The sequence below is a fragment of the Anomaloglossus baeobatrachus genome, chromosome 4, assembly GCF_048569485.1.
Source record: "Anomaloglossus baeobatrachus isolate aAnoBae1 chromosome 4, aAnoBae1.hap1, whole genome shotgun sequence".
In the NCBI taxonomy this organism is placed as follows: Eukaryota; Metazoa; Chordata; class Amphibia; order Anura; family Aromobatidae; genus Anomaloglossus; species Anomaloglossus baeobatrachus.
Window position 1 is genome coordinate 481,328,507 of NC_134356.1, and position 27,693 is coordinate 481,356,199.

Sequence of the window (27,693 nt, forward strand, 5' to 3'; positions counted from 1 at the left end):
TTTCTATAAGCTCAGTAAACCATTTTTAAGGTAGTCTGGCATTGACTTATTCCCTTTTCCCCAAGAATGTATGCTTATTATGGTGTCAGAAGGAATTGCTGTTTTGCCAACAGCTTTCTTAGACTACATGCGCACTCTGCATCTTTTTGTGTTCACAAACTGCAGCGAAAACTGCACCTTGTCAGAGAGAGCCTGGAAATGTCACAAAAAATGCTTGTAATTGTAGGTGCGTTTTTGCTGCGTTTTCGGTGCGTTTTTGTGACAAATGTTGACAAAATTGCATGAAGAATGAACATTATGCATTTTTTTTGTCACAAACGTTTGACAAATAAAATGCTGACAAATAAACTGCAATGTGCGCACAGCAAATCTGACTTCTCATAGACTTTACTGGGAAGTCAAATGTCAGAAAGTTCTGACAACAAAACTGCAGCCAAAAACGCAGCAAAAAATGCAGCTTTAGCCTAAAGTCACATTCACGTGTTCACTTTTTTACCTCAGTATTTGTAAGCTAAAACGAAGGGAGGGTGACATGCAGAAGTGGTGACGTGTTTCTATTATACTTTTCCTCTTGTCCCACTCCTGGGTTTGGCTTTCAAATACTGAGGTAAAAAGCTCACCAAATACTGAAATTGTGAACACAGCCTTAGGCCTCCTTCACACGTCCGTGTCTCTGGTACGTGTTTGGTCCGTTTCCTCACATGCCGGAGACACGGGCACATGTAGACCCATTAAAATCAATGGGTCTGCGCACACGTGCGTGTTTTGCTATGTGTGTATGTGACTGTGTGTATGTGTGGAGCATACGTGTGCCCGTGTGCTCCACACGTAGACTTGTACGTTTTCTCCGGCATCACGGGTGTCACACAGACCGCACATGGATGTGATCTGTGTGACACACACCGGAGAAAACACACGTGTTTGTACAAAAAAAAAATTCTATACTCACCTGTCCCCAGTGCTGCAGTCTCTGCCGCTGCTGACACTTGCTTCCGACCGCCGCTCATTATGCTCATTGAATATTCACTCCACTGCGGGCCGGAAGCAGCAGCAGCGGGGAATCGGCAGGACCGGAGACCGAAGATCAGCACCACGGACAGCAACACCAGGGACAGGTGAGCAGAAAGTTCCGGTTCTCCTTGTGTTATCACGGAGAACACACGGAGAACACACGTTGTGCCATAAAAACGGCACACGGAGGACAATACCCACCTTTGACACGTGCGTGAAAAACGTGTGTGATTTTCACAGACGTGTGAAGGGGGCCTTAGTTGTATGTTCTCCTTGATTTACTAAAAGCATTTGCTGACATTTGAATATTTTAAGGTTCACTTGTTGTAGCGGCAAAATGTCCGAAACTGCGTTAAGCTGCAGGTTGGCATGGTGGTAGCTAAAAGCTGTTTGTTAGGGTGTTGACCATCTTCTTATAGCCTAGGTCATCTTTATGTAAAGGAACAATTATTTTTTTTTCAGATCTTAAGCGAATGTTTTGCCATGAGGTGCCATGTTGAACGTCCAGTGACCAGAATGACAGTGTGTGAGTGATAATACCAAATTTAAAGAGAGTCTGTCACCCTTGTACATTGTTTTAGTTATTAATATGGGCATACAGGTGAAATTAGCCATACCTGTATGCCTCCTGGATGAGGGGTCGTTTGGCAAATATCATCTTTGTTATTTTTTTATCTTCCGGGCTATGGGGGCGTGTGCTTCCCGGAAGATAAGCCAATCCTCATTATACAGGATTCCTCCTCCCTTTCTCTTCCCTGGTGTCCCTGTGATATCAGGTGCACAGCCGGAAATCCCGCACCTGTACAGTCTTCCTGCCATCTCTCCCCTGCACTGTGAGCACAGCAAAATTGAAGCCTGTGCCCACTGAAGAGCATAACAGTGCAGGGAGGGACGGCAGGCTTTTTCGGCCACGCACCTGACGTCACAGGTACATTAGGAAAGAGAAGGGGAGGAGGTTTAATGAAGACTGGAGCATGGCTTACCTTCCAGGCAGCACACGCCCCATAGCTCTGAAGATAGAAGACAAAAAAGAGGATTTTTGCCAAATGAACCATCATCCAGAAGGCATACATGTATGACTAATTTCACCTGTATGCCCATATTAATAACTAAAAAAAAAGGTGACAGATTCCCTTCAACACACCAGCTCCCCATTTACATTGTTACAAGCTGTACACTGACTATTTTACATTGTGTCAAAGTGTCATAACTTCAGTGTTGTCCCGTGAAAACATATAATAAAATATTTACAAAAATGTGATGGGTGTACTCACTTTTGTGGTATATTTTGTGTGTGTGTGTGTGTGTGTGTGTTTGTATGGTATAACTAAAATTAGAACTCATCCAGAAATAAGCCCTGTTACGGTTATGCTAATGGAGGAAAAAACAATTAAAACAGTGACTTTTAAACAGGAAGGAAGAAACAAAATATATTAATAACTACATCCAAAAGATGTTAAGGTCTATGTTGTTGTTGTGCAGCTAAACTGCCCTTGAGCACAAGTTAGAAATCAAAATCTCCAGTTAATGTGAGAACTACACAAATCTGCCTAGTGGTACAGTTTTGTTCAAAAATTGTGAACACAGCCTAAAAACCTTCTTAGCTCTAGTTCCAGAAGCCATCCCTTCAGAATGCAGGATAGGCAGAATAGAAAACACAGCCTCCCACCACCGACTGGGTGACAGCTCTCCTTCCCTGCGTAGTGACCTCTGCACAGAGAGCATCTACAACACTAAATGGAAAAACGGTAAACTGTTTTGAATGTGCAGGTACATGCTGTCAAGTAAATCTCTGCAGCTGCTGTATACCTGTATATCCAGAGTCCTTTCTTCCTTTTTTCACTATTCATGAGTAAACCGGTTCTCCCTGGTGTGTTGTGATCTGATAAGATGCCCCATATTGCTTTCTCTATACCTCCTTATTTCAATGAATAACTGAGCTATCCTGCAGCTGCATCCCCCTCATTCGTATCTTATATTAGATGTATGCAGGAAAAGTGGAAGTACAGACTGCTGAAAGGTGAAAACTATATCTCTCCCTAAGGCCCTGTGCGCACTGGAAAATGGAATTGTCTCAAGAAAATTCCGCAGGTATTCAAAGATTACCGCACTCACTGTAAAAAAACACGGCAAACCGCACCCGAAAACCGCATGCGGTTTGCTGCGGTTTTACCGCGGCATTGTTCGCGGTATTGCCGCGGTTTTGCCGCGGGCGGGTTGGTATGTGCTTTATTGCATTCAATGCAATAAAGCACATTGAAAAAAAAAAAAAAGTAATTTCATTCTGAGATAGAGAAATAGACAGAAGACTAGATAGAAGAATAGATAGACAGACAGAGGGATAGATAGAAGGATGATAGATAGAGGGATAGATAGATAGATAGATAGAGTCCCTGTGAGCACACTCTGCATTTCTCACGGTCGGCAGTGAGTTCACATTACCGGCCGTGGAAAATGCCCTGGAGTTACCTCTCTGCAGTCTGTCTCGCTGCGAGGCTGCATTCAGCAGTGTCTGTCTCAGTCGCGGCTGGATGTAAGCATCGCAGGACCTGTGGATTACGCCGGAGCTGTGGATTACGTTGGAGCTTTGTTTCGGGAGGGGTTAATAAAAGGGTGAACGAGGCTTATTTGTGTTTTATTTAAAATAAAAGGATTTTTCGGTGTGTTTTTTCACTTTACTTACGGGTTGATCTTGTCAGCTGTCACATAGACGCTGCCATGATCAAGCCTGGAGTTAATGGCGGTGATCCGCCACCGTTAACTCCTTGTATTACCTTGACTTCCACTGCTACACGGCGGCAGGAAGAGCCGGGGACACTCCGGTACTGCCGCATAATGCATTCGACAGTCCCGGCGCAGCTGCGGCTGATATTTTCGGCTGCGGGAGAGGGGAGGGAGGCGGGGGACATTAACCCTGCCCCTCTCCCTCCCCAGCCTGAGAATACCGGGCCACCGCTGTGTGCTTACCTCAGCTGGACGGTAAATATACAGCGGAGCCCACGTTCTTTGTTTTCTTTATTTCCGTTTGATTTCTATGTGTGTTCTATGTGTCTGTGTTCTATGTCTGTGATGTCTGTGTGTCTGTGATGTGTGTGTGTTTACTTTCTGCTCCGCTTCCTCTTCCTGTAATGACATCACTTCCCTGCAAAACCGCAGGCAAGCGATGTACATTACCGGAGGTAAACCGCGAAATACCGCAGGGAATAACGCAGGAAAACGCAGTGAACCGCACTGAATTTGCTGCCTGCGTTATTCCCTGCGGGATTTCACGATTACATTGGAGTCAATGGAGTGAAATCCCGCAGCGATGTGCGGAAAAGAATTGACATGCAATTGTTTTTGCTGCGGGAATCCCGCAGCAAAACATGCAGCTGTCAAAATCCGCCTAGTGCGCACAGGATTTTTTTTTCCCCATAGGTTTTGCTGGTGATTCACTGCAGAGATGTTATGAACATTTTCTGCAGCGAAACATGCAGCAAATCCGCGGCAAAATCCGGTAAGTGCGCACAGGGCCTAAGGCCTTGTGCGCACTAGAAAATGGAATTTTCTTAAGAAAATTCTGCAGGCTCTGAAAGATTTCTGCACCCGCGGAAAAAAAACGCACCGAAATCCGCATGCGTTTTGGTGCGCTTTTGGTGCGTTTTTTCCGCGGGTTGGTACATGTGTTTTAATGGATTCAATGCAATAAAGCACATTGGAAAAAAAAAAAGGTCATTTCCTTCTGATGTAGATAGATAGACAGATAGATAGATAGATAGATAATGGATAAATAGATACATAGATGGATAGACAGACAGATAGATAGATAGACAGATAGATAGATAAGTAAATAAATAGAGGGATAGATAGATAAATAAATAGATAAATAATGGATATTTATCCATTATTTATCTATTTATTTATCTATCTATCTGTCTATCCATCTATCTATTATCCATCTATCTATTATCTATCTATTATCTATAGAAGGATAGATAGATAATGGATAGATAGAGAGATAGATTGATAAATAATGGATAGATAGATAAATATTTGTATATGTTTATGTATATGTTTATGTATATGATATGTATATGAGCCTCCTGAATTGTAAAGCGCTGCGGAATATGTTGGCACTATAGAAATAAAGATTATTATTATTAATTACGCGAAATACCGCGGGCAATAACGCAGGAAAACGCAATGAAACGCACAGAATTTGCTACCTGCGTTATTCCCTGCGGGATTTCACGATTACATTACAGTCAATGGAGTGAAATCCCGCAGCTATCTGCGGAAAAGAAGTGACATGCAATTGTTTTTGCTGTGGGAATCCCGCAGCAAAACCGGTAGCTGTCAAAATCCGCCTAGTGCGCACAGCATTTTTATTTCCCATAGGTTTGGCTGGTGAATCACTGCAAAAAGGTTATGAACATTTTTGCAGCGAAACATGCAGCAAATCCGCGGTAAAATCCGGCAAGTGCGCACAAGGCCTAATAAAGTATATTATAAAGTTTTACTAATTCACAAATGCCAACTTCTGCAATAATAATATTGTTAGGTACATCATTAAAATGGTTTTGTTTTTATTCCTCTTTAGACAGAACTGAAAGAGCAATGTTCCCATGAAAGTCACTTGTTTGACTTCTGTGAGTGTATAGACACATGGGCCTGGTGGCCACATTGGCTGGAGACCACACCAGCTTGCAGTATTACATTGATTGTTAATGGACATGCTGTTTTGCATATACAGTTGCTGTTTACCTGAAAAATCGTGCGTTCTTCAATGAATAGACTATTTATGGCGGCACGAGTTTGCAGGTAAACAGCAGTTTTGTTCTTAAAACCAAGCTGCTATTAACAGTCAATACTGAAAAAACGCTGCAAGGTGCACGCTTCATGTGTCCTTAGTGCTTGTGCAATAAAGAAAATATATATATTTACTAAAAATAGTGTGCAAAGATAAACAAGTGTACTCACCTCATTGCTCCCTCTACTCCTATTCTGATGCTCGCTGATTCCTCTGACAGACAGCATGTGACTGCTTCAATTACCTTATGTCTGATGCTACCAGTGACTGGTTATAGTGGCTAGATGTCCCCGTAATTGGAATAGTGAATAGTAGATGGCATTGGAATGGGAATGATGGGGATCAATGAGGGGAGTATGCCTTTATTTTTGTATACTACTGTGAGCTGGTTTAAACATCATTTTCTTTTATGGGAACCCTTTTGCGCTAGGACTCTGGCATCTTACGGGAGTCAGCTTGAAATCACAGGATTGTTATATTTACCCCATACTTTCACTTTGCCCTAAAAAAAAAAAAATCAAGCACCATTTGATAATTGTAAAAAAAATGTGACATTGCAGCCCTGGGATAAAAACTAAATTGTGTAGCATGTGCCATTTGAGTCCTGTGCGGTGTAACATACTTGTTTTTTTGTGTTTACTGAAAATGTCATTTTCTGTAAATATTATTTTTGATTATTGCAAAATATCGAATTCTGTTAGATTACTTACTAATTATTAACTCTTCCATTTTGTGTTTATCAGTAAAAGATGGCTGAGTTGTTAATGGAATGTGAAGAAGAAGAGTTAGAACCTTGGCAGCAGAAATCTAAAGCAATTGTCATTGACGATGAAGATGATGACGAACCAATTTTTGTTCGAGAAATTAGTGTTTCAAAGACACCCAATACAAGTAAGGCTTCTTTTCTCTCTCTTTAGAGTAAATAACTGTATGTACAAAATTGTTACAGTAAAACAAGTGAATGATGTTTTGCTCTTCCTTTTCGACCAATCAATATCAGTACCAGGGCTGTGGAGTCGGAGTCGTAGAGTCGGATTCGGAGCTCATTTTGGTGGAGTCGGTATAAAATGCACCGACTCCGACTCCTAAAATATATAATAAATTGGGGACAGTAGTGCAATGCAGAATGTGCAGAATATTTTTTCATAGGAATTTGGGAAAGTTATGAAATGTCCTATAAATGGCTGTTCTATTCCTGATCTAAGGCTACATTCACACACAGCGTTTTTGCCGCGTTTTTTGAGGATATGTTCATCATCTGCAAAAGCAGATCAGCTTTTTAAAAAACCGCATCACCTGAAAGGTTTTTGAGCTCATAGATAATGCTTTCAATAGCAAAAGCAGATTAGAAAAAGGCCACACAAACTGACATGCTCATTCTTTGTGAGGATCCTCACAACACGATGTGTCTGAATGTCCTATCTTGAAACCCATTGCCTTTGCTGGGATGCCCAGAGTCACTGCATTTCACTGAACTATTTTGCCATCAATGTTCGATATGTTTGTAACAAGAAAGAAATTGTTAGCAAGACACTGGCAATAAAAGATAGTAAAGCTCATCACACCGGACAGTTTCTCCAGGCCTTAGTGGAAAAAGTTCTGCAAGATTACAAATTCAAAAAAGAACAGGTTCTTGCTATTGTAAAGGACAATGCTTCAAACTTGATAAGTACAATTAAATTGATGAATGAGAGTAATGAACAACAGCTAGAAGAAAATTTAGGATTTAGTGTGTTAGAGATGGAAGGCCACAGTGCAGTTCATGTAACTGAGGAACAAACAGATATTACAACAGAAGAACAGAAAAATGATACTTTAGGATTAGATGATCTTGTTGAAGCTGCTTCAAAACACTTTCATATTCATCACATGCGCTGTGTTGAGCGAACGCTGCAGCTGGCAATAAGAGAGAGTCTGCAAGAGGGACCCCGGTTTCACACATCCGGCTTTTCGCCGGTTTGGCGGATGCGGCGCACTCCAGTACAGTGTATACAGTACAGTGGCAGCACGACAAATGCCGGTGACATGCTGTCATGTGACCCGGAAGTTGCGGCGCTGCCACTGTACTGTATCGTAATGAACTGGCATGCGCCGCATCCGCCAAACCGGCAAAAAGACGGATGTGTGAAACTGGGCGGACATGCTGGAAATCTAATTGGAAAAGTGAGGAAGTTGGTTATTGCCGCCAGAACCCCTAAAATTGATTCCATCTTGAAGAGACGTGCTGGGAAAGGGGCAATTGTTGATCAAGCCACTCGGTGAGGCAGCACTTGTTTAATGACTGAGCGACTGCTTGAACTAAAATTGTTTCTTATAGATATGGTGAACCCTCAAGTAACATTAAATGAAGGTCAATAGACACAGGTGGCTGAATTGAAGGAATTGCTTAATCACCTATTTACCGTGACTAAAAAATTACAAGCTGAGGATTTAACTCTTGGCATTTTCATAAGGGAGTGGAAGAACTTGCTATTTTGCCTGTCCCAAAGAGAAGGTTTAATCGCAGATGGCATTTCTGCTTCAATGAAACGGAGAGAGACACAGCTATTGAAAAATAAAATTCTTCTGGCAGCTGTTTATGTGGACCCAAGTGATCGTATACTGCTTGATGATCAACAGCTTACTAAAGGAAAAGAAGCTTTGAGTGAGGTAGCAGTTAGGATGAGCGGCTACAGGACTGCCAGGCGCAAGAGGACTTGGGGTCTGACAGTGCTACTGCTGCCATATCTTCATTCTCATCAGATGAGGAGTTTAATGTTGACAAGTATTTGGATGACATGGAGCAGGCAAAGCATTGCCACAAGGAAAAAGATTTCACTCCGTCTCCTATAGCAAGCAGATTGACCAGATTTCAGTAAAATTTTTCACTTGCTCTCAAAGAAATAGAAAAATTCAACCGTTCATCAAAACTGACTGTGCATGAGGCAATTCCTTTATACCTGGAAATTGTTAGCGATGTTGCCCATGTGGTTACGGCTTTGCCTCCAACCAAAGTTACTGTAGAGAGGTTGTTCTCCAGCCTTAAAATTATTAGGTCAGATTTGAGGTCATCTGCGAAGGAGGATCTGATGGAGGCAATTCTATTTCGTAGAACATATTCATAGACTGCACAAATGTTATTTAGTATGTTTTTGTTGAAAACTGTTATTTGCCACTTACATAGTGTTATATATAACTATGTAAGTAAGTGTAAGTGGCAAAAAACTCTTTTCAACAAAAACATACTAAATAATAACATTTAGTATAATGCTTATATTTAAGTGAAACATTTACTGCAGTACAATGTGAACATCAGACATTTAATCATTTTTATGATACAATAATCAAGATATTTGGATAGAACCTAAAATATATTTATTGGAATACAACTTTAGAACACAAACAACTAAAATTGTAAATATGTAATACAATATGTAATATATGCAGTCTCTCTCTCTCTCTCTCTCTCTATATATATATATATATATATATATATATATGTATACATATATATATACACACATACATACACACACAAGATATATATGTAATCTACTGTATAAAAGGCCTGAAACACACATCCGTGAAACACGTGCGTGTTTGGTCCGTTTCCGTGTATACTGGAGACACGGCCAAACGTGCACCAATGTTATTGTATGATAAAAGCTCCACGTGCGTTTTTGATGCATGTCTGTTTGTCCGTGATCCGTACCTGTGTGCGTTTTGCACAGCAGCATGTCCGTTTTCTGCACGCAACACGCAGCACGGACCCAATGAAAGTCAATGGGTCTGTGCGCACGTCCGAGTGACACGGACGTATCTCTGTTTGCTCCCTGTACGTTTTGTGCTTTTTTTCATGTGATGTCGGTCTTTTTTCTTTTTCTGTTTCGTTCTCTCCCTCAGTCCGTCGGTCGGTCTCTATGTCTGTCGGTCGGTCTCTCTGTCTTATCTCTCCCTGTAGCTGTCTGTCGGTCAGTTTCCCCCCCTCTCTCATACTTACCGTTCCCCGATCTCCGGCGCGGCGCTGCACGGCTGTTATAAAAACTTCGGCGGCTTTTACTATTTTGAAAAAGCCGGCCGCCCATTAATCAATCTCGTATTCCCTGCTTTACCCGCCCACTGGCGCCTGTGATTGGTTGCAGTCACACACGCCCACCATGCTGAGTGACAGCTGTCTCACTGCACCCAATCACAGCAGCCGGTGGGCGTGTCTATACTGTGCAGTGAAATAAATAATTAAAAAAACCGGCATGCGGTCCCCCCCATTTTAATACCAGCCAGATAAAGCCATACGGCTGAAGGCTGGTATTCTCAGGATGGGGAGCTCCACGTTATGGGGAGCCCCCCACCCTAACAATATCAGTCAGCAGCCGCCCAGAATTGCCGCATACATTAGATGCAACAGTTCTGGGACTGTACCCGACTCTTCCCGATTTGCCCTGGTGCGTTGGCAAATCGGGGTAATAAGGAGTTATTGGCAGCCCATAGCTGACAATAAGTCCTAGATTAATCATGTCAGGCGTCTCCCCGAGATACCTTCCATGATTAATCTGTAAGTGACAGTTAAAAAACACACACACACCTGAAAAAATCCTTTATTAGAAATAAAAAACACAAACAAATTCCCTCATTACCAATTTATTAACCCCGACAAAGCCCTCCATGTCCGGCGTAATCCACGGACCTCCAGCGTCGCTTCCAGCTCTGCTGCATGGAGGTTACAGGAGCAGCAGAAGACACCGCCGCTCCGGTCACCTCCACGCAGCTAATGAGATGAGTAGCGCGATCAGCTGCTGTCAGTCAGGTAACTCGCGGCCACCGCTGGATCCAGCGGTGGCCGCGGGTAACCTCAGTGACAGCTCAGCTGATCGCGCTACTCATCTCATTAGCTGCGTGTAGGTGACCGGAGCGGCGGTGTCTTCTGCTGCTCCTGTCACCTCCATGCAGCAGAGCTGGAAGCGACGCTGGAGGTCCGTGGATTACGCCGGACATGGAGGGCTTTGTTGGGGTTAATAAATTGGTAATGAGGGAATTTGTTTGTGTTTTTTATTTCTAATAAAGGATTTTTTTCAGGTGTGTGTGTGTGTTTTTTAACTGTCACTTACAGATTAATCATGGAAGGAATCTCGGGGAGACGCCTGACTTGATTAATCTAGGACTTATTGGCAGCTATGGGCTGCCAATAACTCCTTATTACCCCGATTTGCCAACGCACCAGGGCAAATCGGGAAGAGCCGGGTACAGTCCCAGAACTGTCGCATCTAATGTATGCGGCAATTCTGGGCGGCTGCTGACTGATATTGTTAGGGTGGGGGGCTCCCCATAACGTGGAGCTCCCCATCCTGAGAATACCAGCCTTCAGCCGTATGGCTTTATCTGGCTGGTATTAAAATGGGGGGGGGACCGCACGCCGGTTTTTTTAATTATTTATTTATTTATTTTACTGCACAGTATAGACACGCCCACCGGCTGCTGTGATTGGGTGCAGTGATACAGCTGTCACTCAGCGTGGTGGGCATGTCTCACTGCAACCAATCACAGGCGCCAGTGGGCGGGGAAAGCAGGGAATACGAGATTGTTTAATGAGCGGCCGGCTTTTTCAAATTAGAAAAAGCCGCCGGAGCAGTGTGAATGCCGTGCAGCGCCGGTGATCGGGGATCGGTGAGTATGAGAGAGGGGGGGACACTTCAGTCACTCGGGGGATTAGCGGTCACCGGTGAATCCTTCACAGGTGACCGCTAATCAGTACACGGCACAAAGACAGAGCCGCGGCATGACAATGAAGTCGGGTGAAGTTCACCCGAGTTCATTCTCATCCCGCTACTCTGTCTTCCGACATGTACTAGTAACGACATTTTGCATCACACACGTACATTTCACACGGACAACACACACACATGTCAGTTATTTCACTCACGCACACACGGACATTCCACACGCACATACGGCTAGCATACGGGATACACACGCAGGCCACACATACCATAAAAACGGACCTAAAAAACGGAAAACGGACCCGAAAAATGGCCCGTTTTACACGGACGTGGTTTTCACGGATATGTGTTTCATGCCTTACATAGTGTATTACATATTTACAATTTATTACAGTTTTTTGTGTTCTAAAGTTGTATTCCAATAAATATATTTTATGTTCTATCCAAATATCTTGATTATTGTATCATAAAAATTATTAAATGTCTCATGTTCACATACACATGTTCATGTACTACAATAAATTTTTCACTTAACTATAAGCAATACATGTAGCAGTCGTGGAGTCTGAGTCGGTGCAAGGGAAATTGAGGAGTCACAGTCAAAGGTTTGGCTTACCGACTCCACAGCCCTGATCAATACACAGACGTTGCGGCTTTGATCCTGGCACTCCATAAAACTTCATCCTACTCCGGACGACCATCGTCTTTTCCCCAGTAGCTTGTTGAGTGCCTTCCGACCTAGGGGTGCATTTTACAGCACTATATTGAATTCCTTTAGTTGTACTTTCCATCAAGAAAATGGAAGAAAAAAAATCAGGATTTTTAAATTATCAGACTGTGAACTAATGAAAGTGAGGTACAATTACTGAATAAGAGGTTGGGGTTTTTTTAGGTATTAACGACTATATTCGTAAGCTAACCATTAGCAAACATTTTCTACTTGGAGAGATCAAAAACAATGTTGACACCACTACTGTGGATGGGGGTTGCCCCATTGCCGACATTGAACCCAAACATGTAAATGTCAGAGCACCATCTAATTTTCACCCTTTACATCACCGGGGAGCCTCTTAAGACACTTTTTACCATCTGGTGCTTAAAGAATTGTGTTCATTCCATCATGAAAATAAAAAATCTAATTTAACCAGTGTGCAACGTCTTGCCCTTATATCCATTCAATCTAATGATGGAATTGTTATATGGAATGCGGATAAAGGGTGTTGAATAGTCGTAATGAAAACAACTAATTACATTATGGAAGCATTGAGGTTACTCAATGACAATATCTGTTATGAGAAATTGGCAAAAGATCCCCCCCTTTTACCATCAGGAATATAATGATCTTATAGAAGATGCCATACATCAAAATATTCTCAATATGAAGAAGGAATTGTTATCCATTAAACACTATCAAACTTCCTATTTTTATTTTTTACCCAAAATCCATAACATTTCCCCCAGCGTCCCATTATTTTGGGAATTTATTCCATTACCTCGAATCTTTCTTATTACATTGATCTATTTCTTCAAAATTATGTAATGGAATTAGCCTCCCATATTTGCATTTCATCCCATCTAGTTATGGAAATCCTGTTTTTTCCTCCTAAATATTCTTTTTTCACTTTGGATGTCACATCCTTATATTCGAACATTGAACATGTGTCAGGACGAAAAGATCCCTGATCCTTAGAAAACTTTTCTGCTCAAGGTCATTGACTTTATTTTGAATCACAACATTTTTTCCTTCGAGGGTGTGACCTACCGGCAGAGAAGGGGCTGTACTATAAGGACGAGATTTGCTCCTAGTAAGCAAATTTATTCATGGGACGTTTCGAGTCCCTCCACATTGTGCAGTCGCCTCTGTCGATGGATCACATTCTATCTTTAAAGCGTTTCAAAAACTATTTATTTTTTATTTGGACTGGCACGTAGGAGGAGGCAAAAACATTTGTTGATAGATTGAGTACTAATAACTGGTGGTTGGAATTCACCTTTTTGTGTTCAGACTAACAGATTGAGTTTCTAGATTTAGTTTTCTTTGTCGCTCCCTTGGGAGACCCAGACAATTGGGTGTATAGCTTCTGCCTCCGGAGGCCACACAAAGTATTACACTTTTAAAAAAGTGTAACCCCTCCCCTCTGCCTATACACCCTCCCGTGGATCATGGGCTCCTCAGTTTTATGCTTTGTGTGGAAGGAGGCACACATCCACTCATGCATTCTCATACATAGTTATGTCGGATGGAAGAAAAGAGGTCCCCAATGGGGTCCCCGGCATGTTCCCTTCTCACCCCACTAAGTCGGAGGTGTTGTTAAGGTTGAGGTACCCATTGCGGGTACGGAGGCTGGAGCCACATGCAGTCTCCTTCACCATCCCTTATGCGGCTCTGGGAGAAGTGGGATCCTATGCGGTCATCCATGTGCTGGGACCGTGCTCCATCCGCAGCCCCTGGTGGAACCTGCCGGACTGGAGCTTCTTCATCCCCAGGGACCGGGCCCTGCAACTTGAAGGTACTCTGTATCCTCATGTGGGGACTGTACAGGGGTCGCACCTTCTCCCCGGAAGCCGCGGTGGTTCCGTCCGTTATCTTTTCGGCGGACCTCCGCGCCGACCGTGCCTGCTTGTCGGCCGCGGCCTTAAATTTAGCCCCCGGCTTCGCCGCGGCCTAGTCCGAGAAATCCCGTCCCCGAACCTGCCTGTCAGGGGTAAGGGCGGGATTGCCGACATGACGTCGGCCTTGAGGGCTGGAGCATCCTGCATGTCTCCCTCCCCCCTCATTGACCACTTGGGGACTCCAGATTCCCGCTCTCTGCTAGCGCCGCCCTCGGCTCCACTCCCCCCCTGAGAGCTCCGGCAGCCATTTTTAGCATTCTGCCGGTGGATGCTATTCAGCAGCAAGGCTCTGCAGCTCCGGGGGATCCACGACAGGGAATCTGGAGGACACACTCCGCTCGTGAGCGGTTGGTAAGCCACACCGGTCACCCGGTGCTGGTCTCCCCTAAGGTGCCGGGATATATATAAATATATATATATAGATATATATATCTGTTCGGAAAGGCGGTATACCCTTTTCCCATATACCCTCAGTGGTCACTCTCCTAAGAGACAACAGCATGTCGTCCACAAGGAGCAAAGCTACTAAGGCACAGATTTTTTTCGCGGCCTGTACCTCTTGTGGGGCTATGTTGCTTGCGGGATCCACCTACCCTCACTGTGATCAATGCTCGACTCCTGCCACGCTTGCTCAGCCGGAGCCTAGGGCAATTGTGGGCCCCTCGGCTCAGGTAGATCCCCCTGCTCCCCCTGAGCAGGCTGCAGGGACAGAGTCACCGGCGTTGGCCTCTTTCGCTGAGAAACTCTCTGTCACTTTCTCAATCCATTGCACAGTCTATGGACAAATGGTCATCTAAGCTGCTTGAGGCATTGCAGTCCAGACCGGGCTCTTCACAGGCCCCGGTCCCTGTTAGTTTGTCTCCTCCAGGCCCTTCTCGGTCCGCGCCGCAGCGCGCTCCCAGGATGGCCCCTAGGTCCCAGGCGGAGGACTCCTGCCCGGATCGCAGCCCCAGACCTGCTAAGCGGCCTCGCTGGGATTCTTCCCCGGCCTCCTCACGCTGCTCTGGATCCCAGTTTGAGGACTCTCAGGAAGACGAGGCGGACGTGGGAGCTCAGGGCTCTGACCCTGACTTCGCCCTTAACCTTGATACCCCTGAGGGGGACGCCTTAGTAAATGATCTTATCTCGTCCATCAACCAGGTGCTGGATCTCTCACCACCACCTCCTCCTGCAGAGGAGTCGGCTTCTGAGCAGGAGAAACACCAATTTCGATTCCCCAAACGTACGCGCAATACGTTTTTTGATCACTCTAACTTCAGGGACGCTGGCCAGAGGAACTCCTATGCGTGGCGGTCTAAGTCACGCCCCCAAAAGGCCGCAGGAGGCACTGCCTCCAAGACGGCCTCCTCATGACTCTCGGCCTCATCTAGCCACATCCTCGGTCGGTGGCAGCCTCTCCCGCTTTGGAGATGCCTGGTGGCCACACGTTCAAGACCGATGGGTGAGAGACATTCTGTCTCATGGTTACAGGATAGAGTTCAGCTCTCGATCTACGGCTCGTTTTTTCAGAACCTCCCCACCCCCCGCACAGGCCGATGCACTTTTTCAGGCAGTGGACGCTCTAAAGATGGAAGGAGTTGTGATTCCCGTTCCCCTTCAGGAACGTGGTCGCGGATTTTACTCCAACTTGTTCGTGGTGCCAAAAAAGGACGGGTCATTCCGTCCCGTTCTGGACCTCAAGCTGCTCAACAGACATGTGAGAACCAGACGGTTTCGGATGGAATCTCTCCGCTCGGTCATCGCCTCGATGTCACAAGGAGACTTCCTAGCATCGATCGACATCAAGGATGCTTATCTCCATGTGCCGATCGCACCCGAACATCAACGTTTCCTGCGTTTCGCCATCGGGGACGAACACCTCCAGTTAGTCGCATTGCCCTTCGGCCTGGCGACAGCCCCACGGGTCTTCACCAAAGTCATGGCATCCGTCGTGGCGGTCCTGCACTCTCAGGGCCACTCGGTGATCCCCTACTTGGACGATCTCCTAGTCAGGGCCCCTTCTCGGGTGGCGTGTCAACGAAGTCTTACCGTCACTCTGGCGACTCTTCAGCAGTTCGGGTGGATCATCAATTTCCCGAAATACAAGTTGACGCCGACCCAATCACTGACTTACCTCGGGATGGAGTTTCATACCCAGCCAGCGTTAGTCAAGCTACCGCGGGACAAACAGCTTTCTCTGCAGGCGGGGGTGCAGTCACTTCTTCGGAGTCAGTCACACCCCTTAAGGCGCCGCATGCACTTCCTGGGGAAGATGGTTGCGGCTATGGAGGCAGTGCCGTTCGCGCAATTCCATCTACGGCCACTCCAATGGGACATTCTTCGCAAATGGGACAAGAGTTCGGCTTCCCTCGACAAGACCATCTCTCTTTCACTTGCAGCCAAAACATCACTTCAGTGGTGGCTCCTACCCACATCTCTGTCTCGGGGAAAATCCTTCCTCCCCCCAACCTGGGCCGTGGTCACCACGGACGCGAGCCTGTCAGGTTGGGGAGCGGTTTTTCTCCACCACAGGGCTCAAGGAACCTGGACTCCAATAGAATCGTCCCTTCAGATCAATATTCTGGAGATAAGGGCAGTATATCTAGCCCTATTGGCTTTCCATCGGTGGCTGGAGGGCAGGCAGATCCGAATCCAGTCGGACAACACCACTGCCGTCGCCTACATCAACCACCAAGGCGGCACTCGCAGTCGTCAAGCCTTCCAGGAAGTCGGGCGGATTCTGCAGTGGGTGGAAGTCACAGGCTCCACCATCTCCGCAGTTCACATCCCGGGCGTGGAAAACTGGGAAGCAGATTTTCTCAGTCGTCAGGGCATGGACGCGGGGGAATGGTCTCTTCACCCAGACGTGTTTCGAGAGATCTGTCGCCGCTGGGGAACGCCGGACGTCGATCTCAGTGAAAAGGATTTGCACTCTTTGGATCTAGTGAGAGCACTCCGGTTCTACGTGTCTCGCACGGCGCCCCTGCGCCGTTCAGACGCGCTCTTTGTCCTTGTCGCTGGCCAGCGTAAGGGCTCTCAGGCATCCAAGTCAACCTTGGCTCGGTGGATCAAGGAACCGATTCTCGAGGCCTACCGTTCTTCTGGGCTTCCACTTCCTTCAGGGTTGAAAGCCCATTCTACCAGAGCCGTAGGTGCGTCCTGGGCTTTGCGGCACCGGGCGACGGCTCAGCAGGTGTGTCAGGCAGCTACGTGGTCTAGTCTGCACACTTTCACGAAGCACTATCAAGTGCATGCCTATGCTTCGGCAGACGCCAGTCTAGGTAGGCGAGTCCTCCAGGCGGCGGTTGCCCACCTGTAAGAGGGGGCCGTTTTTCGGCTCCTTTTATTGAGGTATTCTTTTACTTACCCAGGGACTGCTCTTGGACGTCCCAATTGCCTGGGTCTCCCAAGGGAGCGACAAAGAAAAAGGGAATTTTGTTTACTTACCGTAAATTCCTTTTCTTCTAGCTCCTATTGGGAGACCCAGCACCCACCCCTGTGCCCTTCGGGCTGGTTGTTCTTTTGTGTACACATGTTGTTGATGTTGATTTGTTCTTATGGTTCATGGTTTTCAGTTCTCTGAACATCCTTCGGATTGAATTTACCCTAGACCAATTTATAAGTTTTCTCCTTCCTGCTTTTGCACCAAAACTGAGGAGCCCGTGATCCACGGGAGGGTGTATAGGCAGAGGGGAGGGGTTACACTTTTTTAAAAGTGTAATACTTTGTGTGGCCTCTGGAGGCAGAAGCTATACACCCAATTGTCTGGGTCTCCCAATAGGAGCTAGAAGAAAAGGAATTTACGGTAAGTAAACAAAATTCCCTTTTTCTCCCAAGATGCAAATAGTGGGATCTGTACTTCCACCCATTTCAAAGAGGTGGATGTCAACAGCTATCTGGATTTGTCTAGTGGACATTACCCCAAATGGGTTAGGAGTGTACCTTATTAACGATATTGTCGAATAGTCAAAAACTGTACTAAAGACCAAGATTTCAGGGAGGAATCATTGTTGCTTCAAAAAAGGTTCTTATAAAAAGGGTACCCTAATTTTTTATTTTTTTTTTGAAGGATGCCTATAGGAGATCTAGCCAGTTACAAGCAGATGTCTTAATAGTATATGAAATAAAAATGTATGAAACCACAATCGATTTTAAATATAGTTTTGTCACCACTTTCATTAATTCCCATAGGCACATAACAGCAACAGTCCTAATATATTGGTTCATATTGATGAATGACCTGGTTTTATCTAGGGCTAGTCCAAAAAAGCCCAGTTACGTTTTTAGGAGAACCAGAAATGTGAGGAATTTTATAGCACCCAGTCGCTTTGATAGAAAGGGATCAATCAGGAGTAGCACAAATGGTTTGTGTTTTTTCCCTGAGCTGGTGGGAACCTATCGGTGTGGGTGGGCTACATGTCAGTGTTATCCAATGCTGAAACATGGTCAGAAGTTCTTAAAGAAGTGGTTCACCCATATTTATTATTGACCACAACTATATTATGTTTAGAAACAAAGTTTCTCTCAAATACCTTGTGTTGCCAATAGTGCCTGTGAGCAGCGCTATTGCGGTCCGCTCACCCCCATTGCCTGACCCCTGGGCTCCGTGACATGACCTCGGGGATCCGGTGATGTCACGTCAACTTCTTGCTCATCTGACACCACCGCAGCGGCCCCAGTCTCCCTAAGTGACTGGGCTGTGGGTGGAGTTTCACCGCTCAGCGCAGCCCAGCATGACAGCCCATCATCTCCCTGCTCCCTCCTCCTTCACTGCAGAGCGCTCAAGCAGGAGACACACTGCACTGTGACGAGCGGTAAAATACCGCCCTCAGCCTAGTCACTCACGGAGATCGGGGCCGGACACGGTGATGTGATGTGAGGTGAGCAGGATGTTGACGTGACATCACCGGATCCCGAGGTCCTGGAGCCCAGGAGTCAGGCGGTGGGATGAGCAGACTGCAGTAGCACCACTCACAGGCACTATTGGCAACACAAGGTATTTGAGAGAAACCTTGTTTCTCAACATAATATTGTTGTGGCCAATAATGAATATGGGTGAACCATCCCTTTAATTTCAAAAGATACTGGTGTGAAATACTTTATTAATCAGTTTTTGAACTGTAATACATCATTTGTCATATACCTTTTAGGCTATGTGCGCACTAGAAATGAGAAGTTTCTCAAGAAACTTTCTCAAGAAACTTCTGGGAGTGAAAGATTTCCGGACCTCCGGAAAAAATCCGCACCAAATCCGCATGCGGATTTGCAGCGGATTTGCCGCGGATTAGCCGCGGAATTGCCGCGGAATTGCCGCGATTTTCCCGCGGGTGGTTCCCTGCGGATTTCTGCAGGCTGTACTGCCGAAATCCGCAGGGTACCTGCGGAAATAATGGACATGTTCATTTTCTCAAGAAAGTTTCTCGAGAAATTCTTCTCGCGGAAATTTCTTGAGAAAAATCCGCACCAGTGCGCACAGCTTTTTTTTTTTTCCATAGAATTTGCTGGGAAATGTCTGCACAAAGATTGCAGACATTTCTCAAGAAATTTCCGCGGCAAATCCGCGGGTAAATCCGCGGGTAAAAAGCTCTAGTGCGCACATAGTCTTAGAGTTCAGTTGTAACCTGCAATATATGGGTCGCACTACACAATTAATGCACAACAGAATGAACAAGCACAGGTCGACCATCAGAACTGGAGTAATTAACCATAGCCTCTCCAAACATTTTCTTTATGAACATCAAAGAAATCCAGAGCAATTGAGGCTTACTTTGTTAAACTCTGTAGATTTCAGAAACTTTATAATAGGGAATCATTTTGGATTTTCAAATTATCTACTTTGGCACTAAAACATCTTAATATAGAAGGTCTAAATTAATGCAAAGAAAGTACACGGTAAGGCTATGTGCGCACGTTGCGTACAGTCACTGCAGAAATTTCTGCAGCGATCTGAAGAGCACACGTGCGCTTCAAATCGCTGCAGAAAATGTCTGTAGTGAAAAAAAAAATCCGATTTCATGCGCTCTGCCTGCAGCTCCTGCCATAGACAGAGCAGGGGCTGCCGGCAAAGCGCACGGAAGAAGTGACATGTCACTTCTTAGAACGCGTGCTTCGGGCAGCAGCCGAAGCGCTGCGCTCTAAGACGCCACGTGCGCACGACTGTTGCATAATCTTCATAGATTATGCAGAGGATGCATGCAGTTACGCTGCGCTACAAAGCGCAGCGTAACTGCATGTAATTACGCAACGTGCGCACATAGCCTAACTGTTTTTATTGATACATATATAATATTTATACGATGATTGTGGCTATTATTATGTTTACATAATTTCATGGAATGTCTGAGGTATTTTTATCATTATGTTCATTGATTTGTTTATTCAAATTAACCCTTTTGCGCCAGAGCCTGTTTTTGCCTTCGTGACCGGGCGAATTTTTTCATTTCTGACCAGTGTCACTTTGACAGATTATAACTCTGGAACGCTTCAACGGGTCCTGGTGATTCTGAGTTCATTTTTTGTGTGACATGTTGTACTTCAGGATAGGGGTACAATGAAGACAATATCTTTTGCTTTTATTTGGAAAAATATCAGAAATTTAGCAGAAATTTCACATTTTCAAATTTTTCATTTTTATACCCTTAAATCCGAGAGTTATGTCACATAAAATATTTAAATAACATTTCCCACATGTCTACTTTATATCAGCACAATTTCTGAAACAACTTTTTTTGTTAGGAGTTCAAAGTTCATCAGCAATTTCTAATTTTTCCAACAAAATTAACAAAAAAATTTTAGGGACACATCACATTTAAAGTGACATTGAGAGGCCTAGGCAACAAAAAATACCCAACATAACACCATTCTAATTACTGCACCCCTCACACTGCTCAAAACCACATCCAAGAAGTTTATTAACCCTTTAGGTGCTTCACAGGAACCAAAGCAATGTGTAAGGAAAAATGAAAATTTTACTTTTTCCCATAAAAATGTTACTTTAGCCTCAAATTTTGCATTTTCACAAGGGTATCAGGAAAAAGTGCATCATACAATTTGTTGTGAAATTTCTTCTGAGTACGCAGATACCTCATATGTGATGGAAATCAATTGTTTGAGCACACGGCAGGGCCTGGAAGGGAAGGATCGTCATGAGATTGCAAAATTAGCTGGAATCATTAGCGGACGCCATGTCACTTTTGGAGAGCCCCTGATGTGCCTGAACAGTGGTGCTCCCCCAAAAGTGACCACATTTTGGAAACTAGACCCCACGATGAATTTATCTAGATGTTTGGTGAGCACCTTGAACCCCCTGAGGCTTCATAGAATGTTATACCATTGAGCTGTGAAAATGAAAAAATACGTTTTTACCTCAAAATTGTTACTTCAACAAGGTAGCTTTTTCTTCACAAGGGTATCAGGAAAAAATGCACCATCAAATTTATTGTGCAATTTCTCCTGAGTACGCTGATACCTCATATGTATTATGTATATATCTCTATTTTGGGCGCACAGCAGGTCTCAGAAGGGAAGAAGCGCCATTTGAATTTTAGCGTGCACAATTGTCTGTAGTAGGTAGCGGATGCCATGTTGCGTTTAGAGAGCCATCCGTGTGAGGTCTTGTTTTTTGCGGGATGAGTTGACGTTTCTATTGGCACCATTTTCGGGCACATAACTTTTTTGGTTCAATTTTTTATTCTCATTTTTGGTAGGTAGAATTAACATGAAACCGCAATTCAGGAATTGTTTTTTTGCTGATGGAGCTGTTTGGCGGCTTGTTTATTTGCGGGATAAGATGTAGTTTTCAGTAATACCATTGTTGTTTATATTCAACTTTTTAATTGCATTTTATTCCAATTTGTTTTGCAGTATGATGAAAAATCTATTTTTTTTTATGCATTTTTTTTTTTAAACTGTTCACTGAAGGGGTTAAATAGTGCGACAGTTTTATAGATCAGGTCGGGCCAGACGCGGTGATACCAAATATGTGCATGATTTTTTTTTTTATTTTTGTTTTTATACAAATGTATTTTTGGGAATAATTTTTTTGTAAATTTTTTTTTTTTTATTTCTCTTAATTTTTTTTTACCTTTTCTTAGACTGATCGCTGGTATAATGCACTTCCATTCAGCAGCATGGCAATGCATTATACAGGCAGGCCTGTCAGACCCAACTGCAGGCTGAGTTTGACTGGCCATCATACATGGCAGAGCCAGAGGTCATCTTGTGACCTCCAGCTGCCATGACAACCCTCGGATCCCCAGTGATCATGTCACAGGAGAGCCGCCCGGAGAGGTAAGAGAAGCAGCTCAGTGCTCCTCTGAAACATCTATGTGCCGCGATTGCTATTGATCGCAGCACATAGACGATTGAAAAGAGTTAACATCACCAGGACTTCATCCAATCAGGTCCTGGTGATGTCTCTGGGCAGAAATACTGTTCTGCACCGGAAACCCGGCAATGGCAGCTTGCAGGGGGTCGCGATCCCCTACGGACTGCTAACCGTTAAAATACGTTTGCTCTGCACAAACCCCAGCAAGCGTCGGTGGTCCTAAAGCGATTAATGTATTATACTTTGGGGTATCTCCTAGGTATTGATCTGAGCATCGGTGTATGGATTGGATAATACTAGTGCAGTGTTGTATGAAAGGGTTACATTTTGAGAGGCTTCTGCCGAGTCACTTCCCACATTGTTAAAAAGTAGGAGAGAATGCTTACATTGTACTAACCTGATGAAGGGGACGGACCATCCCTGAAATACGGTTTTTTAAAAAAGGATTTTCATCTGAAGACATGCATATCTTTCCAGCAACGCCCCTTTGAGATCACAGCCTTCCCTTTCTTCCAAAGAATATTATTGAGTGTGCCAAACCATCTGATCAGCCTCATCAGGAACCTTTACATCAACCAAGAAACAAAAGTCCCTGCTGAACATGGCATGGTTCAAAGTGTATATGTGTGTATATATATATATATATATATATATATATATATATATATATATACTCTATCTATATATATAATTGCCTTATTCTGTCTGTCTGTCATGCTCCAAAATTGTGTCACCGTGACATGTCCTTACGGTGACACAAAGCTGATTGGCCGCTGGGTTCGCCATGGCCCCGCCCCCCCACACGGATTGGCCAGCCGCTCGCCCAGGCTCTGCCCCCCCCCACAGATTGGCCTCTCGCCCCGGCACCCTGCAGGCATTGGCAACTCGCCCACGCCACGCCCCGCCCCCCTCACGCAATAGACGTTAGCTCTCGCTCCCCCCCCCCCCCGCATTGCCCGAACTGACACGGTCACGGAGCCACGAATCCCAGGTGAGTACTGTACTCCCCCCCCCTTTCCCCCCTCACCAACGGGAGCCCACATCAGCGTACGCCGCCGCCGCCGTATGCTGGTGTTGGCTCCCGTGCGAGCAGGGGACGTGTTGCGCTGGTAACCATGCTTGCATAGTTACCAGTAAATCAAGGTCCTGCAGCGGCAGGACTTCCACACGCACAAACATAACAGCACACACACACGCATACACACACACACACATCAGATCGCACTCACTCTCACAAACACCTCACACACACCTCACACACACCTCACACACACATCGCATCCACACACTCACAGCATCCGGCGATATCGCTTGCTTCTCGGCCTTGATACTGTGCTGTGAGCTTCCAGGACCTGCCGGAGGATCACATGGCCAGAAACATGTGGTATGTCCGGATGTTGTGACTGTGAGCGCGTATGTGCGATATCGTCAGTGTCTGTGTGTGTGAGTGTATGCGATCGGTTGTGTGTGTGTGAGTGTATGCGATCGGTTGTGTGTGTGTGAGTGGATGCGATCGGTCGGGTGTGTGTGAGTGGATGCGATCGGTCGGGTGTGTGTGAGTGGATGCGATCGGTCGGGTGTGTGTGAGTGGATGCGATCGGTCGGGTGTGTGTGAGTGGATGCGATCGGGTGTGTGTGAGTGGATGCGATCGGGTGTGTGTGAGTGGATGCGATCGGGTGTGTGTGAGTGGATGCGATCGGGTGTGTGTGAGTGGATGCGATCGGGTGTGTGAGTGTCGGCAGAGGAGCACGGCGTGCTGGAGGAGGCTGGGAGCAGAGAGGCTGATCATGGGGAAGGCTGGGAACGGGAGGCTGATGCTGAGGGAGGCTGGAAGGACAGAAGCTGATGCTGGGGAGGCTGGAAGGAGAGAGGCTGATGCTGGTGGAGGCTGATGCTTGGGGAGGCTGATGCTGGGGGAGGCTGATGCTGGGGGAGACTGGGAGCGGAAGGCTGATGCTGAGGGAGGCTGGGAGGAAGGAGGCTGGGAGGAGAGAGGCTGATCCTGGGGAAGGCTGGGAAAGGGAGGCTGATGCTGAGGGAGGCTGGAAGGAGAGAGGCTGATGCTGGGGGAGGCTGGAAGGAGAGAGGCTGAGGCTGGGAGGAGAGAGGCTGATGCTGGGGAAGGCTGATGCTGAGGGAGGCTGGGAGGGGAAAGCTGATGCTGGGGAAGGCTGGGAGGACGGAGGCTGGGAGGAGAGAGCCTGATCCTGGGGAAGGCTGGGAGAGGGAGGCTGATGCTGGAGGAGGCTGGAAGGAGAGAGGCTGATGCTGGGGGAGGCTGGAAGGAGAGAGTCTGATGCTGGTGGAGGCTGATGCTTTGGGAGGCTGGGAGAGGGAGGCTGATGGTGAGGGAGGCTGGGAGGAGGGAGGCTGGGAGAGGTAGGCTGAGAGAAGAGAGGCTGATGCTGGGGGAGGCTGGTGCTGGGGGAGGCTGGGAGAGGGAGGCTGATGCTGGGGGACGGTGGGAGGACGGAGGCTGGCAGGAGAGAGGCTGATGCTGGGGAAGGCTGGGAGGAGAGAGGCTGATGCTGGGGACAGAGAGGAGAGGCTGATGCTGAGAGGAGAGAGGCTGATGCTAGGATGAGAGAGGCTGATGCTAGGATGAGAGAGGCTGATGCTGGGAGGAGAGAGGCTGATGCTGGGAGGAGAGAGGCTGATGCTGGGAGGAGAGAAGCTGATGCTGGGGGCAGAGAAGCTGATGCTGGGGGCAGAGAGGCTGATGCTGGTGCAGCATGGGGGATGGAGCACGATGGGGGGGTGCGCAGCATCGGGGATGGAGCATGATGGCGGGGTGCGCAGCATCGGGGATGGAGCACGATGGGGAGTTCACAGCATGGGGGATGGAGCACGTTTGGGAGTGCGCAGCATGGCGGGTGGAGCACGTTTGGGAGTGCGCAGCATGGGAGATGGAGCACGATGGGGGGTGCGCAGCATAGGGGGATGGAGCACGATAGGGAGTGCGCTGCATGGGGGATGGAGCATGATGGGGAGTGCGGAGTATGGCGGATGGAGCACATTTGGGAGTGCGCAGCATGGCGGATGGAGCACGTTTGGGAGTGCGCAGCATGGCGGATGGAGCACGTTTGGGAGTGCGCAGCATGGGAGATGGAGCACGATGGGGGGTGCGCAGCATAGGGGATGGAGCACGATGAGGAGTGCGCAGCATAGGGGATGGAGCACGATGAGGAGTGCGCTGCATGGGGGATGGAGCACGATGGGGAGTGCGCTGCATGGGGGATGGAGCACGTTTGGGAGTGCGCACCTCCCCCCAAAACACACACACACACACACGCGCGCACACTGCACAACACACCACACACCACACACCACACACACACTGGGAACCACAAACAACTGCCCTACACAGACACCCACACATACAGACAACGCTGCGCACACACACAGCACCCAACACACAAACACCGCGGCACACACAAATATACGCACATACCGCACAACACACACATTGCACAAAACATACCTCCCCCCAAAACACACCACACACACACAAACCGCGCAACACACACACACACAACGCTACAGACACACAGCGCTCCACAAACAACGCAACACACGCAACACACATACAACACCGCTCTCACCCCCCGTCACACCCAGACAACACCCAGAACATGTACAGCCCCTACACAAACACTTGGTAACTACACACAACAACACATATATATATATATATATATATATATATATATATATATATATATATATATACTTATACTATACATATAATACTTATATATGTTCTGAGGATTTCGATAGCGTAGGGCAATGATAATCAGAGACGAGTTCTTGGTACAAGATATTTTATAATATGTAACCACGGTAAATACACAACGGAAAACACAGCGGTACAAATACACACAATACCTTCCCGAAACGGAGCGAAGGGAATTCCCGGGGCCACGCACCGGACTCCCCCAGGGAGACCACCAGAGCGAACCCCTATACAGGGACTGTCCGGCAATCACCCCGGAAGGCCTAAATGCGCAGCAGCCGGGACACAAGGGGCAAGCGGTAAAAGTCCAGGAGTGTCCGTACGGGATGAATGTCCAGAGTGGTTACGAACCAGAGAGAACCGGGCAGAGTGCTGACCGAAGATGGCAGACGGAATCCGGGCACAGCTTGAGAAACCGGGTAAGGTCCAGAGTCGGTCGGTCGGTAGTCTTTAGGAGGATCCAAAGGCAAACAGGATTAGCAGCAGCAAAGCAGGAGCACACAGCAAGCAGTATACTCAGGCACTGGACTAGGCTTAGAGGCGGCCTTTTAAGCAGCTGGACAGGAAGTAGGGCAACAGAACAGTAAACTCCATGTTAACCGAGGGCAAGCTCATTCAAAAGAGAACTGGAAAACCTGGAAACCTGACAAAAGGGTAACAGGGAGACAGCTCCCTCCTCCCAGTCCAGGTTTTGTAGCAATCCTCATGTCCAGCACTTTAGTTTAAATTTTGCAGAGCACATCAGGGTGTGTCTCAGTTGAGAGCCAGGCTTGTTGAAGCTAACACATGCTTTGTGAACTGAGCTGGCTCTGTGTGGAGTGAACACAGGCCAGGAGTGTGAGCCTAGGAGAACCCTAAGGGCTGCTTCTCACTTGCGAGTTTCTCGCAGTATAGCAATGCGAGAAAAACTCGCATTGGAATCGGACACATGTTAGTCAATGATTCAGCTCGTATTTGCGATTTTTTTTCCTCAGTCCAAATCGGACTGAGAAAAAAATCGCAGCATGCTGCTATTTTGCGAGTTTCTACTGCGAGTCTCTTCAATGTAAGTCTATGGGAGCGTGTAAATAATCGGATGTCACGGGACGGCACTCACACCATCCTAGTGACATGCGATTTTCTAAATAGATTTCTCGCATGTTTCCTAAAACACTGGAAACGAGTGATGTCTCACAATGTCTGTCAATCATCAATCACTATTCTCTGTCAGTCGGTCTCTCCCTCTCAGTCTCTATTCTCCCTCTGTCGGTCCGTCACTATCTCTGTCCCTCTCTCACAGTCTGTCGGTCATTTTCCCCTCCTCTCTTACTCGCCGTTCCCCGATCCCCGGCGCTGCACGGCATTCACACTGCTCCGGCGGCTTTTACTATTTTGAAAAAGCTGGCCGCTCATTAAACAATCTCGTATTCCCTGCTTTCCCCGCCCACAGGCGCCTATGATTGGTTGCAGTGAGACACGCCCCCACGCTGAGTGACAGGTGTCTCACTGCACCCAATCACAGCAGCCAGTGGGCGTATCTATACTGCGCAGTGAAATAAATAATTAAAT

General features: G+C 46.5%; 1 protein-coding gene across 2 annotated transcripts in view; it reads left to right on the top strand.

Annotated features, from left to right (window-relative positions):
- ZNF280D (zinc finger protein 280D) overlaps positions 1 to 27,693 on the top strand; it is a 172,797-nt gene that overhangs the window by 46,358 nt on the left and 98,746 nt on the right. For both annotated transcript variants that reach the window (XM_075345745.1, XM_075345746.1), the window contains exon 2: positions 6,544 to 6,691. In XM_075345745.1, coding sequence (XP_075201860.1) covers positions 6,550 to 6,691 — 142 coding nt within the window. In that variant the 5' untranslated portion in view covers positions 6,544 to 6,549. The remainder of the gene's footprint in view (positions 1 to 6,543; positions 6,692 to 27,693) is intronic.